General features: G+C 47.3%; 1 protein-coding gene across 1 annotated transcript in view; it reads right to left on the bottom strand.

The window, feature by feature from the left end:
* Positions 1–933: 933 nt before the first annotated feature.
* HS3ST6 (heparan sulfate-glucosamine 3-sulfotransferase 6) overlaps positions 934–15,634 on the bottom strand; it is a 35,223-nt gene continuing 20,522 nt past the window's right edge. Inside the window, exon 2 of the mRNA XM_021006897.2 lies at positions 934–1,835. Coding sequence (XP_020862556.1) covers positions 1,217–1,835 — 619 coding nt within the window. The 3' untranslated portion in view covers positions 934–1,216. The remainder of the gene's footprint in view (positions 1,836–15,634) is intronic.

The following is a 15,634-nucleotide window of genomic DNA, read 5'->3' as shown; positions in this document are numbered from 1 at the left end:
TTGGCCTCTGAGGGCAAAATTAGAAGCTGCAGGGAGGTAGATTTAAGGTTGATGAAAGTAAAACTTCCTTAGAAAGAGTTTTCCCGAAGCAGAACAGCTTGATTTGGGAGACAGTGGATTCCGCTTTAATGAGGTCTTCAAGTGGAGACTGGATGTCCCCATTGGGAATTCGGGGATGTCTTTAAATGAATGACTTCTGAGATCCCTTCCTGCTCTCTGATTCTGTGATTCTGTGAGATGAGAGGCATGTGGAAGATAAAGATTAGGGAGATGAGAGTTTGGCATGAGGGCAAAGGAGAGATGACGATTTAGTGACAGGGACTGATGCAAGGCGAGTGATTAAATTTGGGGTAAGAGGTGTGTAGGAGATGAAACTTGGAGGAAGGGGTGAATAAAGAATGACAGTTTTGGCTAAGGGGTTAGTGTGGTCAATGATGGGTTAATGAGGGATGAAGGTTTTAGTAAGGAGTCAATGGGGTGGCTGAGGGTTGGAAATGAGGTTTAGGGTGAGAAGTCAGTGGGAGTTAAAGGTTTTAGGGAAAAGTTTTAAGGTGAGGAATCAGCAGAGGAAAAGGATTTGGAGGATAATGTTTGTGGTGATAGGTATGTATATCGGGAGGAGAGGCAATATGGAAATTTGGGACAGAGCTAGAAGTTGCACCATCACTTGGGTGACACGTCCAGCCATCAGCTAGGTACCAGGGCTAGGCACTTTCCGGGGAAGCAGAGCACAGAATGACGTTGCTTGGCTGAAAGTCCAATCCTTACCCTTCTGGCTCCTGCTAGTGGCCCCCCAGATTATTCTCAATAAGGGACATGTGGCCCAATGACCATGAGCTACCCAAATATGAAAGAGATTAAAACTCAGTCCTCCCATCTTCCCACTTTTCCTCCCTTCCTGAAAACATATCCAGGCAATAGAGACCACAGGGGTTTATGTGGAAGAATATTTATCTGACTGTTTTATTTCTTAAATATCTCTCTCTACTCAGTAAGTGTACAATTGCTTGCTCTCTACTAGGAGAACAGATATAAATTAGAACCATTGTCAAATTTTCCAAAGCCTGGTACTAGGCTCAAGTCCAAGGCCCAGATGGGTGTCTTCTGAGATCTTTCCCTTGCCTTGCCGGCGACCCCCACTGCTCTTGGCAGCCCCTGCCCTGGCTCAGGGGCTCCCCATCCCACCCCACTACCATTAGAGTACCCATAGTCTGGGTCAGTCCCACCCAAAGTCCTGCCCGGTCATCTGGTAGAACTTGAGGTTGAAGGGCCGATAAAACTCTCTCAGGCGCTGGACCACATGCTCCTCGATGTGGGGGTGGGGTCGGCCCTTGGACTTGCCCAGGCATCGAGGGCGGCTGCTGCCTTCTGGCTTCTTCAGGCAGGGGAAGCCTTTGGTCTCATTGAAATAGAAGTGCTTGTCTGTCACGACCCTCTTGAGGCCCAGAAAATCCTGCACTCGGCCCATCTCCCCCGCTGGGTCGCTCACCAGCCTCTCGCCACTCACAAACAGGAAGTGGGACAGCGGGAAGTACTGCAGCCAGTTGTCCAGGTGCTTAGCGTAGATGCCGATGCGCACAGCACTCCACGCGGTATCGACCAGCCCGGTACTGCCATTTCGGAAGGCCAGTGCCTGGAAACTCGGAATGGATGGGTTCTTGGACAACGTCTGAGTATAGTCTGAAATGGCCCGTGTAACAGGGTTTCGTACGACCACAATCAGTTTGGTGTCCTGGGACATGTTGTGTATGCGCCTAGGGGCCTCCTTTGTCACAAAGTAGCTAGGGGTCTTCTCCATGGTGATTTGGCCATCCAGTGTCCGTGGCATCAGGCTTCTGGGGAGACAAGAGGGCAGGGCACATATGAACAAGTTTTAGGACCTCTCTACCCACCCATGAACTCTAGAGACCGTCTGTCCTTTCCCCCATCCCAGGGCTCTCACCTCTCTGAGCCTTAGTTTTCTTATCTGTAAAATGAAGGGGTTGGACCAAATGAGTCCCTTTAACTCTATTTTTTTGGTTGAATGTCAGGCATTATATCTCCTTCCTCAGATCAGCAGCTCCCTGAGAGCAGAGCTGTGTCTTCCCATCAGAGCAGGCCCCCACTAAGAATGAGGACCATGTCTCCTCCCCAAATCAGATCCCACAGAACAGTCATGTTGCATAAGTAACAGGAAGGGCAGCTTGGGGGACCCTGAAGATTGGAAGGACAAACCAAGTCCTTCAGTCTGATTCAGAAATTTCCTTTCAGAAGCCCCAGACTAGATCATTTGCTCAGGGCCTAATCACAGGGTTGGAATTTGGGCTATTTACTTTTATCCTGGCATGGTTCATCTGGGTGAGGTCTGGACATCAGTTTCCTGGGTCCATTGTGTGAAACTTTGTCTAAAGAAGGGTCTCATACATACACACACACACACACACATATATACATATATATGTATATATATGTATACATGTATGTATATGTATGTAGGTGTTTGTATATGTGCATATATACATATATATACATATATATACATATACATACACAAATATATATATATTTTTTTCTATTTCCTCTCACTTCTCTACCTCGACAAGAGAGTTATCATTTCAACATCAATAATCTTCCCACGATCTTACTGACTCCTTAGACCTGCCACCACAGGACAGGCATCCTGGCTACATTCCATTGAACTCATAGCTTATAAAAGGCAGCGTAAGGATTTGAAATCTGAAGACCTAGATTCCAATCCTGGCCCAGCGACTTACTATCTAAAATTCTTCATCTCTCTGGAGCCTCATCCTCAAGGGGTGGCGGGACATCACAGATGCTCTCCGCCTTGTCTCCTAGGGCAGAGGAGAGGGGATGAATTGCCTTTGCGTGCCCTCTTTGGTGCTAGGCCGGGACAGAGGTGTTAAGGGCAGTGTGAAGGGTTTATTTCCCTCATAACCTGTGATTAGAGTCCCTGTCGTAGTGACTGATGGAATCGTTAGGGCTTTACTACACAGATCACTAATTGGAACAGTAATAGCTGTAGTCCTCACAACCATTCTTCATGTGGAGCACCCATGCTGAGACACAGTTAGTCTTCCTAAAACACTCTTTCATCCCATCGTTTACCAGCTCAAAAATCTTGCCAGGTCACCCAGTGTCCAAAGGAGGAAAGCAACTCTTCCCAGCCTGGCATTCTAGGCTCCTCACAATCTCCCCCCCCACCCCCGCCCTGTCCAACTTACCCCCAAATTGCTAACTCTAGACCAACTCTGGACACAGATGGAGCCCTAGCCACCATCACAGCTGACTTCCATCCAGGCCAAACACTGGTTCCTAGACCCTCACCAGGACTGCCCAGGAGTATAAAATCTATGATAGAGGCAAACAGAGATCTAAGGGAACCCCAGTGGTCAAAGTACTCAAATGAGAAGCATTTAAGTTGTCTTGGCCTCTGGGACCAGACAGTACCCAAGGAACACGACCATATGGCCACCTGTGCCCTTCAATTATACTTTCACTCTCTGAGATACCTTTGGGGGCACACTGCAATCACTGCATACATCCAGTTTTAGGAGCAAATATGGGGAAGAATGGGAATGTGGGGGTCATATCACCAAGCTCTATCCCTTAGCAAGGAAACCTGGGTTCAAATCCCTGCCCAGATACTTACTAGCTATGTCGCCTCCCAGACAACTAACTTAATCTCTCTGGGCCTCAATTTCATATATAAAATGAGGGGGTTGGCCTAAATGATCTCTGGAGATTCCTTATGGCTCCAAATCCCAAAATCTGGGCCTCAGATTGAGCCCCGCCCCTGGCCCCCGCCTGACCTCTAGCCTCAGTCATAGACTTAACCCCTCACCCCAGCTGAAGAGCAAGCTTTCCTAGCCATCTTACAAATGCCCACCATTGACGCTAAGATGAACAGAGCAGAGAGTGTAGCGAATGCTGCCCGTTCCCACTCCTGAGGACGCAGCTCAGAGCCCATGGCCCCGTGATCAGTAGGGTAGAGGGTCAGGACCGTCCATCCATCTAGTCATTCATTTCTCTGACAAGCATTTATAGAGTCTAATACTTCGGGGGAGACAAGAGGCGTATGGGGCTGAGCTCGGGGTCTGGCTGGGGAGACAAAACACACAGGAAACAATTACTGAGCGCTGAGGTTAGGCTGCAGGAGGCACTCAGTAAATGTTTGCAGAATTTGTTGAATTGAATTATCTGGGCTAGGCTCGGAATGGAGGCAGGGGTAGAAGTGCAGAAAGAGTTGTTTCCCGACTGCTTGGGGACCTAGCTCATTGAGCATCGAGAAGTGGACTCTGGCCCCTCCTGTTTCCTGCCTCGGGTCTTGTGTCCTTACAGCGTGACTGCCCCTCAGACAATGAGGCTGCCCCTCTGGGGGGCCAGAGGCTCACATGAAAAGCTCCTATAAACCACAGGACACCCCCCCCCAAAGAGAAGCTGGTTTGGGGACTGGTCCTTCTTGGGCTGTGTCCAATGCTATATCTGCCAGGAACACTGAGGGAACGTGTCTCCTTTGCTCTCCTCGTGCCCTCTTCTCCTGTCTCTTCCTGTGCTCTTACCCTAAAACTCCTAGAGCAACCCCAGGGAGACATAATTTCTCACCTCCTTTTGGGGAAAAAAAATAACCAAAAACATGCTTCAGTGATTAAAGATTTATAGCCAGAAGACTTGGGGATGGGGGGAGGTAAAAGACCAAACATCATTTCATAGATTTAGAGTTGGATATAGCGAGGGCATCTAATCCAATCCTCTCATTTTACAAATAAGGAGAAAGACCCAGAGAAGTTAAACAGCACACGCAGATGGCAGACAGAATTTGAACCTGGGCCCTCAGGTTCCAAATCCAGCATTCTTTCTCACTATACTATGACAATGGGGATTCTTCCTCCGGTACTTGCTTGCGTAATGAGTGTTTGTTGACTTATTCTCAAGATGTTCCTGTTGGACTTCCGCCTAGGCTGCAGAAGAGGGAAGAGGGTCATTTCCCCAACTTCCAAAGACCTAAGAGACAGATGGAGCCTCCAAGTCTCTAGGGCAAAAACATCTGTTCCCTCCTGAAGGAATGTGGAGCCAAAACAAAACCTGAAGTCTGTCCTAGATCACAGCCAGGAGACAAGAGAACCATGGCCTGGCTCCTTCTGGGCTTCAGAAATGAAGAAAGAAGCCATTCCGGCTCCCTGCTTTCTGTACTTTATTGGACACATACTCTCCCCACCATTCAAAGGTCTATGCCTGGTCCTTAGCTCAGCTACACTGGGAAGAGGGAGACAGAAAGAACAGCCTGGGACCCAGCCCCTGGACAGCTCACAGGATTAACACAGGGAATAGTCAGGTGACAGGAGTGGGGAAGGCACCCCTGCTTGGGATACAACCAAACTGAAGGCCGGCGTAGATGGCTAAGTAAATGGTTCAATGTCATTTTCACAGACTTAGAGTCATAGGTTAGAATCTCAGAAGTCCTCTATCCCAACTCTGTCATTTTACAGACAGGAAACCGAGGCCAGGGATTATGAGTTGCCTATGGTCACACAGGATACTGGTAGTCCAGTATCCTCATTTTACAAATGAGCAAACTGAGGCACACAGAGGTTATCAAAAGTCATCATATGAATCAGCAGCTGGACTAGAAACCCCGCAACTATACTTTCCACTGCAAGGACTCTTGACCTTCTTGTGTGTGTTCTGGACTCCTCTGGCAGTCTGGTGAAATCTTTGGACCCCTTTTCAGCACATTTTAAATGCACAAAATTAAGTACAAAGGATTACAAAGGAAATCAATCGAAATACATTTATCCCCTCCAAAATTTTTAAGTTCCAAGGCCCTGGGTTAAGAGCTTGGACTTAAGCATGTCAATTCTCTAGCATCATAAGATTTAGCACTGGGAAAGCCCTTTACCTGCATTTTTCAAATGAGAAAACTACAGCCTGGAGAAATGCATGACAGATCAAAGGTTATACAGGTAGGAAGGAACAAACAGATCGGGGATCAGAAACCGGCTCCTCACGTAACCCCCAAATCCAGTCCTCTGATCAGTGCTCCCCAGTGGTTAAGGATAGCAGGTAAGCAAGATTTCCCAGGCAGCTGAAGACTTAACTCCCACTGCCTTCTCCCCCAGCTTAGACACATAGTAGCTTTCTCTTTTCCTTCCCTTTCTCTCCCCCAACTACTCAGCCCTTTAAAAGAAGAAAGCTTGAGCTGGGGAAAGGGTAATTTCCCTTCTACTCTATCCTAGCACTTAACCCACACTAACTACACCTCAGCACAGCCCCACCTGTGAGTGGGAGGAACCTGGGATGACCAGTTTGGGACAGGTGGAGTGTAGGGAAATCTCTCTGAGGTTCAACAGGGATCTCCAATCCCCCTCAACAAGGTAGAGAGATCAGATAAGGTATAAAGGAGGAAGGAAAACAAAGGATAGCTTTTAGTGATTATTTCTCGCTGTCCTTAGTAGGCTTATAGAATACTAAAATTTAAGAGCTAATGGCACCTCAAGAGAGAATCTGGACCCCACTCCTCACTTTACAATTGGGGGTAAAGGCCTAGACAAGTAGTTAGCTATTCCATGTCCTTAACTACTCCGGGTCTCAATTTCCCCATCTGTGAAATGAGGGGGTTGTACTAACAACAGACCTTTAAGGACCCTTCTAGCTCTAAATCTTATGACTGTACATGACTAGATACATAGTAGCAGAATCAGGACTTCTGACTTGAGAGCCAGTGTTATTCCGTTAGACCACAACTCTTCTTCCTGGCCAAACATGGTCAGAGCTCCTAGTTCATTCTGGTGACTTCCGAGCACTCTGATCCAGAGCCTCTGACAAACATGCATCTGGTGTGGGTGGGGGGGGGCAGCTAGGTGGCACAGTGGATAGAGCATTGGCCCTGGAGTCAGGAAGACCTGAGTTCAAAATCCGGCCTCAGACACGTTACACTTATTAGCTGCGTGACCTGGGCAAGTCACTTAACCCTATTGCTTAGCCAAAAAAAAAAAAGCATCTGTACTATCAGGACTGCAGTGCAGCTACTTCCAACCTACAGATAGCTCCTGAGTCTTCTTGGGACACAATGAATAAGTACTGAGGTTAAGAACAGACCATACAGGATCCATCCCTGTGCATGGTCCTAGCTAGCCATCAGCTGGAACTCATCTCATCCTCTCATTGACAAGAGGCTGTGAAAGTTGGAGGTTTCCCTTGGCCATCCTCCCTGAACTACTCAACCAAAGCTGTCCTAGGCTTTTGCTGGTTCTCCCCCTACACAAAGGCTCCCACCATGCTCTGTAATTACTCCACTGTACATTTTCATTAACTCGTACCTTGCCCTAAATTGCCTCCATTAATTATTGATACCCCTCCTCCTTCCCATAAGGGACAGCTTCCTGGACTCCTCCACACCACTGACAGACTCCCTTTAATTACGATGGTGCTAATTCTCATTAACCTTTGCCAGGTGGCTCCAGAATACTAAGCAGAATTCTGTGGTGCCCAATAGAATGCTGAGTGGATGCACCCAAATGGTCCAAGTGATCCTTCTAATACAATTTTCGTTTCCTCACCTAAGATTCTGTGCTGTTCTCTGCCTCCCATCACACTGGTTGTTCACAGCCCTCCATCAGTCCGGCAACCATATCCCCAGGACCACAAAGAACTCACCTTGGGGAAAGATGTTACCTAAGAGATCTTAGGGTTAAAAGTCCCAACCCTTACCCATCTAGGGGTCAGTATCGGAAGCTGATGGCTCCCCACTGATCAAGTCACATTGCAACAGGATAGACGGCAGCAGGATGTGGTGAAAAGAATCCTAAACTTGCAGGCAGGAGACCAGGGTTCATTCAAATCCCAGCTAAGATATTTATTAGCTCTGTGCTCAGCTTCAGGTGCCCCATATTTAAAGTGGGGATAACAGCATTAGTATTACTTCCACTTTAGGGTTGTGAGAAAAGCACTTTGAAAATGACAAAGTACTGAATCAGCGTAAGGTTTTTATTTATTATACCATGGTGCTGGCAATGGGGCAATCAATACCAGAGTTACAAGGTGGCAGCCCCTTGGAGTGATGGAGTTTGGGGAGAGCTAGAGTAATAGGTGATACCAGGTGGCCAAATAACAATGTGATGACACTGGGTGCCAGGGTAATGGGATCACCTTGGGAACCAGGCAGGCACTCTCTTAACAGCTCTCAAAACGCTTCTGAGTCTGCCTCCTTTATTGACTCAGGCATGGCGGGGGAATGGAAGGAGAAGGGGAAAAGGAGTTAATGAGCTCAGACTCCCAGACCCTCTAATTGCCATCCCTGTAGATGAATTTCCAAAGCCCAGAACAAGCCAGCAAGCAGGGTTTCTGCTCATTCCTGAGAGCCCTCGTATTTTATTCCAGGGAAATTTCAGATCTCAGTGGCGTCTGCCGTCCTGGAAGCATGAAGCGTCGCCCCTCTCCTTGGGCCAAACAAGCCTAATGGGGAGGGCACACCCTCCAGCCTCTGCCTTTCTGATTCCGGTTGGCAGTCGGGTTCTCCCAGCAACCCCACCCGGGAACAATTCCAGCCTGTGAAACCCATCACCCTGAACTAAGAACCCAGAACCCCATAAATTCCACCCATTGATCCCCTTCTCCCCTCTGGGAGCTACCTTAATCCTTCAACCCCACAGAGAAGACTTCAGATGTTTGAAGACAGCTGCTGCATACCCTCTAAGCTTCCTCTTCTTTAAGCTAAAAAACACTCTTAGTGCCTTCAAATGATGTTCCTTTGGTGTGATCTTGAGACTCCTCCCTCATCACCCTGGTTGTACTCCCCTAGACAATTCCTTCCACTTGTCGATTTCTAAAATGGGACTCTCAGAACTGTACATAATACTCCAGGTATGGTCTTTCCTGGTTAGAGGACAGTGGGATTATCATGTCCCCTCTCTCATCCTGGACATTTATACACATACAGAGAGAGAGAGAGAGAGAGAGAGAGAGAGAGAGAGAGAGAGAGAGGGAGGAGGGAAGGGAGGAGGAGGGAGAGAGAGAGAGAGAGAGAGGGAGAAGGAGAGGGAGAGGAGAGGAGAGGGAGAGGGAGAGGAGACGGAGAGGAGAGGGAGAGGAGAGGGAGAGGAGAGGGAGAGGGAGAGGGGAAGGGGAGGGAGAGGGAGAGGAGAGAGGGAGGAGGAGAGAGAGAGAGAGAGAGAGAGAGAGAGAGAGAGAGAGAGAGAGAGAGAGAGAGAGAGAGAGAGAGAGAGAGAGAGAGAGAGAGAGAGAGAGAGCTAAGATTAAACTACTTAGAACTTTGATTCATGTTGGGCATGTGATCACTGAAGACCTCTTAGGTCTTCACACGAGTTATGGTACTGGTGTGGTAAGTTGGTAGTCAACATCTCAGAAAGTGCTTTCACGGTGAATTCTCAACATATCATCGTGGGTAGGAGCTTGGTAACTGTGCCTTAGAACTGAGGCAGCTGATTAGGGAAGTCCCTCGGGTATCCCCTCTGGCAGTTCCTGGCAGAAGGCTTGTTCAGTAGGTGTGATAAGTAGATGATAAGACTGGCATGCTTTCCTAGGCAAGCCCTATTCAGCTAAATAGGAAAAAAAAAAAGAGCTAAGAGACTCTGAGCAGACACACACGCAGACAGACACACACACTGTCACCCATCCCCACCAAATGGTTCATAGGATATCTGGATTGCAAGCTGGAACAGATTTTAGATCACTATGTCCAATCCCCTTATTTTACAGAGGAGGAAACTGAGGCTGAGCAATTAAAGGACCTTCTCTGGATAACATAATAAAAAGCAGGCTGATATTTGAACCCCAGTTCTCAAGATTCTTAAACTAGTGTTCTTTCTACTGTTAAAACATTGTGTTAGGCTCTTCAGTAATGCAAAAATAAAAGCAGGGAGGTGGGCAATTAGGTAATTAGTGGGAGGGGAAGGGAAAGGAAGAAGTGGGGGATTCCACAGTGTGATAAGCACACTTCCCCCCCTGCCCTGGGGAAGGACAGGTGCAGCCTCATGGTGTCTGCCATTTGAAATCCTGTCATAGCTCACCTGCCCTCCCACTCAGCGTCTGAGTCAGACACAGGTCCCCAGGGGGCCTGTGACAGGTGTCCCGCCTGTGACTTCATCAGCTCCAATAGGCAGGCTATAGTCTGCTGTTGGCCCCCTCCCCTTTCCCCTTCAATTATTCAAAGCAGAGGAGACTCGGAGTTCTCCCTGAACAACAGCCTCTGACACAGGAAAATGGTGAGTGAGATGAACGCTAGAATTAGAGTCAGAGGACCTGGGTTCAAATTCTGCTTCTACTGTTGTGTGACCTTAGGCAAGCCACTTAATCACTTCAGGCCTCAGTTTCCTTGTCCATAAAATGAGGGGTTTGGAAGTAGATAACCTCCAAGGTCTCTTCCAGATCTAAATCTTAATATCTATGTATGGTCTTGGGACTTTGGTCACCCACAGTTCTCCCTCACTTGAGAGAGGTTCATTCCCTAGACACCTCCTTCCCTGTCTCTACTACAAAATGAGAGAGCAAGTCACTGGATTAACCCAGACCCCCACTGCACATCCACACATATATACTCCCTCTGGGAATGTGTAAGAGCAGCTGCCTTCCCAGACTCAGTCATCCAGGGACGCCGAAAGGGGCTAGAACCTCCAAAGGCTCATCTCTCAGAAGTGATCCTGCCCTGTGAGCTGGGAGGGATCACTTCAGAGTCACAGTTGCTAGGAATGAAATTGGAGATCACCCAGCCATTTTGCAGACAAGAGTGTAGCCATCTGAACCCATGTCCGAGGTGATAAATAAATTACTTTCTTTCCCTTTACTGCCCCCGAATTTCTGGGCTGCAGAGAGTACACCTGGAAGTGAGGGAGAAACATCTAGGTCCGCCCCTCCATACACACACACACACACACACACACACACACACACATACACACACACACACACACACACACACACATCCATATTGAGCTAGGAGGCCTGTGAGCCTCAGCCCATTACTATTACAAAGTGGGGGAGGGGGGAGATTTAACACTCCTGAGGAGGTGTCTCAGAAAGTCCTTCTAAAATGGAACTTGGGAGGGGGGCAGCTAGATGGCACAGTGGATAAAGCACCGGCCCTGGATTCAGGAGGACCTGAGTTCAAATCCAGCCTCAGACACATAACACTTACTAGCTGTGTGACCCCGGGCAAGTCACTTAACCCCATTGCCTATCCTAAAAACAAAATAAAATAAAATGGAACTGGGGTTATCTTCTGGCTTCCAAGTTGATGCCAGGGCCACAGGGAGGACAAATTATCCACCACATATTTCTTGAGTCCCTCTCAGATCCAACATGGACCAGGAAGCCATTCAAGACAGTCAGTCAACAAGCATTTAAGTTAGCATTTACTATGTGCTCTAAAGCCTGGACAAGTACTTTAACCTGACACTCTCCGTTTCCCCAGCTATAAAATGGGCAGGTTGGGGAAGACAATCTCTCAGGTTTCTTGCAGCTCTAAAATCCTAAAAACCTTTTGTTCTCCTTTGGGGGGCAGGGGGAAGAGTAGGGGTGAGACTGGCAACTTCAGGGCTTCCAGCATAGGAAGTTTCCAAAGTCAAGCTCTGAGAACCGGAGGTGTCCATAACAGACACCCAACAATTCTTTCCAACCCAGCACCCACCCTGCCCAGAAAGCAGATGACTTCAGCTGTTAAATTCACACAACAGTGTAACCGTAGGCAGCCTTGCCTGGGGAGCCGGTATGTGATACTATTGAAAAATGCCCTATGTTGAGCAAGAGACTTCAATCCTAATCCGGTCTCTGCAACTAGGTTACTGTGCATGTAGCCTCTGGCAAATTTATTCCCTGTTCTGGGTCTCAATTTCCTTGCCTACACAATGAAGAGTTGGTTTAAAAAAAATCAAATAACGAGGAACAAGACCCACATACAAAAATATTTATATCAGCTCTTTGTGTAGTGGCAAAGAGCTGGAAACTAGGGGAGTGCACATCTAATGGGGAATCTATTGACTGAATAAATTATGGCATACAAATGAAATGGAATATTCCTACACAGTAAGAAATGACAAAAAGGATGGTTTTGGAGAAATCTAGGAAGACTTACAAGAACCGCTGCAGAGAGAAGTGAGCAGAACCAGGAGAACAATTTAAAGAAAAACAACTTTGAAAGATTTAAGAACTCTGATCAATTCAGTGACCAACCACCATGCCAAAGTACCAGTGATGGAGCACAATACCTACTTCCTGACCTGGACAGACTCAAGATGTAGAATGAAATATAAATTTTTGGACATAGCCAATGTGGAAATTTGTTTTGCTTCGCTATGTATATTTCTTAAGAGTTTGTTTGTTTTTCTGATGGAAGGGGAAGGATAGGGTTAAGAATATTGGGGGGGGACAGAAAAGAAGAGAAGAGAAAAGAAGGTCATTGAAGATTTTTTTTAATGCACAGAGGAGAACATAAGGAAGGACAGAAGGAATCACAGACAAGCAGGACAGCTTTGAAAGTTATGTTGAATTTATTATATACTTAAAAAGAAAAACAAACTGCATATAATGGATATAAACAGTTTTATGTACAATCCTCTTCTTTTGTTCTATTCTGTACACAGAAATGCTCTCTTTATTTGATGTTTGTTCAGCCCAGAATTTAAAAAAAAGAAAAAAGAAAAAAAATGAGAGAGTTGGGGCCGGATGATCTATGAGGTCCCTTCTTAGTTCTGAGCTTCTTTGATTCTTTCCCTACCTCCCGGTGCCACCCTCTAGGGCTGAGTTGTCTAACTGAACCATTGACATTGTGTTTGCTGTAAACCATCCTCTCATCAAGCTGCAGATGTTGCTACAGATGTTCCCTTATGATCAAGCTCTGGTTCTTCTCAGCTCTGGAGCTGCCATACCCAGCCAGGCCCATAGCCTGTAAACCCAAATGAGGACAGAAGAAAAACTCCCCCAAGTCTGTTTGACCTAATTCCCATCAGATGGAGCTGCTCAGGCTGGCTTTGGCCCAGGTCCAACAGCAAGGGCTTCCTGAAGAGGGAGGGTGGGGCTCAGCCATAGGCCCAGGCCCAACCCTGCAGGTCTCCATCTAATTGCATCCCTTCTTAGGTTGGCTGGCATGAGCATGCCTCAGGGCACCCAGGTACCCCCAGCCTGTTTAATTATTTAGCACCTACTTGACCCTTTCTAATTGGTGCTCATGGGACAGTGGGAGAAGAGAAAGGGAAAAAATGCACCCTAATACCAGCTCTAATTTCTACTGAGTTTTGCAATATATGAAACACTTTTCCTCCCATCAATACCAGGAAATAGGTAATGTGAACATTATTGCCATTTTATAGAAGAGAAAGGTAAAAAAAGACCACTCAAAAGCCACATAATGAATACACTTTGGTTTTCCTCACCTGTTAAAAATGGTCCCCATCCCTGCCCTTCTCCTACTAGATACTGGGAAAATTAACCAGCGCACGTCCATCAAGCTCACGAGTGCCTAGCAATGTGCTAAGCCCTATAGGACAGACAAGGAAGGAACACAGAAGCTACGTCCTCCGAACGCCTCTGGTGCCAACACCCTCCCTGGCTGGTCAGCCTCAGGGCTGCCAGTACAGGACGTTCCTAATCAAAGGCAGGCTCTGAGAACTGGAGGTGTCCACAGCCAGGACCCCCAACAGCTCTTCCCAGCCCAGCACCCACCCTGCTGAGAGAGCAGACAACTTGAGCTATTAAACTCACCGTGGGCAGCCCTGCCCAGGAAGCCAGGAAGTGCCAAGGGGCTGGTACCCTAACCTACCCATGCCCATTCAAGAAGGTGGCCCAAGGGGTAAAGGATAGCAAGCTGGTATTCAGACACACGCTCCCTCTCCCTCCACAGTCCCATGGAGTTTCTCCTCCTGTGCTTCGATACAGCAAAACAGTTCCATGTGCAGCCCCCGAGCCAGCATGGCCAGGCGGGCGCTGAGATGGCTGATTCCAAACATGCTTGTGGCTTCATTCCCACCTTGGGTTTCAGGCTTTGGGAGCTGCTCAGCAGAGACCAGCCAGAGTCAACAGGCAGGATCCACATGGCAACAGAGTCCCTGCCATCATTCCACATCCCTCCCTTCCCCGCCCCGCCCCACCTAAGGCAAGTTGGGAGAAAAAAAATTAGAAGACTACATAGGACAGGAGAGCCCTCCAGTTCAGTCTATCCACAACACATAGGGGCAAACAGGGCTTCTTAACCTTTTCTGTGCCACGAGCCCTTTCTCAAAATAATATTTGTAAATGCATAAAACGCATAGGATTACAAAGCAAACCAATTAGATTTAAAAAACAGTTATCAAAATGTTTCAGAAAACAAGTTTGCTGACCCCAGGCTAAGAACCCCCGCTAGGCAGCAGAAACATTCTTGTTTGCTCACTTGCAGCCTAAATTCTGAACATCTTATAATTCTCTTCTTACTTCGGCTAACTTTTATCTGGTTAAAAAAAATCACAAGACCTAGAGCTAGAAAGATCATCTAGTGCCGCACCCCTTGACCCCTAACAAAAGAAAACTGATGCCCAGAAAGGAGTGGGAGAGCGAACCGTCCAGGGTCATACAGTCAGAATTCGAACTCCAAATTCAGTGCTTTTCCCACTATAGAACATCTAAATTTCTCATCCCTTGCTTCCACTGTTGATTCAAGTTAAACCTAAAGTGAGCTGTTTTTCTTATAAGACAGAAAAGCTGGAGAGGAGCTGCTTTGTGGCTTTTGGGTGAGAGGTCTTCAAGACCTGTCTTGAGGGATAAGGAGCCTGGGCTGTTTCCTTGATGCCCAAATTCGAGGGAAAGGAAGACGGGATCCTTTATTCTCTTACCTGTTTTCTCTGTCTATAAAATAAAGAGGCTGGACTAGGTAACCTCTGCAGTCTCATATAGCTCTAAATCAATGTTCTCCTATCCTTCCAGGTTACCAGAAGTAGCAGGGACTGAGCTGTTTCCGAAACCATCATCACATCTACCAGTATCCATCTGGACCCTGACTAAAGTCCATGTTTTAGACCCACTGGTGCTAATTTCTTGGGTGATTTAGGATAAGTGACTCTCATTCTCTGGCTTGTTTCCTCTATTTGTAAAAATGAAAGAGTTGGTTCCTAAAAGCACCAAGGTTGCCTCTGGCTCTAACCGGAGATCGACTATTTAGAAGGGATTGTTTCAAAAACTCAAATGCAAACAGAGCAATTCTCTGGACTCCAGACCTGTGGGCACAGTTCCACGGAGGTCTGATCCTGGGAGTGTCTTGCAAAGCCCGCAAAGATTCACAGCCCACAAGGCCAGCCCTTGGCCTCCACTGCTGGGGAATCCCAAATGCCCTAGGAACAGTTTCACACAGATCACAATCAGAGTAACTGGGGAAGTTCACACGACCTCCTTATAGCTAGAGGAGAAACACCGAATCTAGACACGGAAAGTGACTTGCCTAAAGTCATACATCTCTCTGGCCTCCCTCCCTTCCTCCTTGATGCCAGGCCCTTCTCTGCACTCTCTCCACCCCATCCCCCAGCTTTCCCCATAGCTTGAACAGGAACAGAACATGTGTGTGCATGGATATATATCTCTGCAAGTATATACGTTTGTATCTATATGGGCTTGTATGCTCCTGTTTATGGCACCCGTATCAATCAATAAACAAGCG

Source organism: Phascolarctos cinereus, unplaced genomic scaffold, assembly GCF_003287225.1.
Source record: "Phascolarctos cinereus isolate Bilbo 61053 unplaced genomic scaffold, phaCin_HiC Scaffold_4;HRSCAF=312, whole genome shotgun sequence".
NCBI lineage: Eukaryota > Metazoa > Chordata > Mammalia > Diprotodontia > Phascolarctidae > Phascolarctos > Phascolarctos cinereus.
The sequence above is the reverse complement of the archived record's forward strand: the minus strand, read 5'-3'. Positions and strand labels throughout refer to the sequence as shown.